The sequence below is a fragment of the Ursus maritimus genome, unplaced genomic scaffold (genome assembly GCF_017311325.1).
Source record: "Ursus maritimus isolate PB19 unplaced genomic scaffold, ASM1731132v1 scaffold_8, whole genome shotgun sequence".
Classification (NCBI taxonomy): domain Eukaryota; kingdom Metazoa; phylum Chordata; class Mammalia; order Carnivora; family Ursidae; genus Ursus; species Ursus maritimus.
Window position 1 is genome coordinate 72,626,582 of NW_024426996.1, and position 1,111 is coordinate 72,627,692.

The 1,111-nt window shown below is 57.9% G+C and overlaps 1 protein-coding gene across 5 annotated transcripts in view; it reads left to right on the top strand.

The window, feature by feature from the left end:
- The first annotated feature begins 20 nt into the window (after positions 1-20).
- Positions 21-1,111, top strand: part of BOD1L1 (biorientation of chromosomes in cell division 1 like 1) — a 53,005-nt gene continuing 51,914 nt past the window's right edge. For 4 of the 5 annotated variants that reach the window (XR_005833454.1, XM_040625126.1, XM_040625124.1 and 1 more), the window contains exon 1: positions 134-257. Coding sequence is in view for 4 of the 5 variants with exons in the window: in XM_040625126.1 (XP_040481060.1) it covers positions 180-257 (78 nt within the window). In the remaining variant the exon portion in view is untranslated. Of the gene's footprint in view, positions 258-1,111 lie in introns of all 5 variants that reach the window. The other variant, XM_040625125.1, reaches the window with a different exon arrangement.

Sequence of the window (1,111 nt, forward strand, 5' to 3'; positions counted from 1 at the left end):
CTTCCCCGGCCCAGGCCTCCATGGCCACCAACCCGCAGCCGCAGCCGCCTCCTCCGGCGCCGCCTCCTCCCCCGCCGCAGCCGCAGCCGCCGCCACCGCCGCCGGGCCCCGGAGCTGGCCCGGGCGCGGGTGCGGCGGGCGGCGCGGGGGCCGGCGCCGGAGACCCGCAGCTCGTGGCCATGATCGTGAACCACCTCAAGAGCCAGGGGCTCTTCGACCAGTTCCGCAGGGACTGCCTGGCCGACGTGGACACCAAGGTTCGGGGCGCGTGGGGGCTGCAGGGTGTGCGGGGGACGGGGAGGACCCCGAGGGCCGTCTTCTCGGGCACTCTCCCGCATTCGTCCATCGGCAGGCTGCGCTTTGACTTCCCCAGCTGGGGCTCCTCCTGAGCGCGCCTCTCCCCAGGTTCGCTGTGCCGCCGCTTCCTCTTTGAGCGGCTGCTGGGCACCAGACGCTGTGCAAGGCTTGGTGCGTTCATTCATTCGCCGATCCTTTCGTTCGTTTAACCGTCTAATGTTAATCGCCTACTACGTGCAGGCACTGCTTACGCGCGTGGAATATAGTGGTGAGCAACACTAAGTCATTGTTCTCAGGGAGACTAGTCTGAAACACTAACGCTTACAGGGCTTTCATCTCGGATAATTTTTTTTCACGTCTCACTTTGTATCCAAGTTATTTTTGCGTCCTGTCTTGAAGATTTCTGGGCGGTAAGAGTCATGTCTTTGTCCTTTGGAAAAAATTTTAAGTGATAATGTATCAACTTATTTGCAATGTGCCTTGCTGGACACTGGGGGGCGGGGGGCAAAGATAAGGAGGCAGACCTGGACAGCGAAAAGGTGGCTTAGGGAGATCGGGACTCTTGTTTCCACCAATGACTGCCTGATTAAGGTAGGTTAGGTCAAGTCATTTCTCTGAAGTGACAAGGGTGAAAGGTTGGAGGAGAGGTGACGGCAGGTATTGAAGGGGAAAAAGGACAGGAAAGAAGAGTGAATTCTGGAGAATAACGGGAAGAGGGGGAAAGGTCAGCAAAGTGCTTCCTTGTATGCAAAGAGTTAGGGGCTGGAAGGGGAAAGATTTTGTACCAAATGTCAGAGTGAAAGGGGTGATAGCA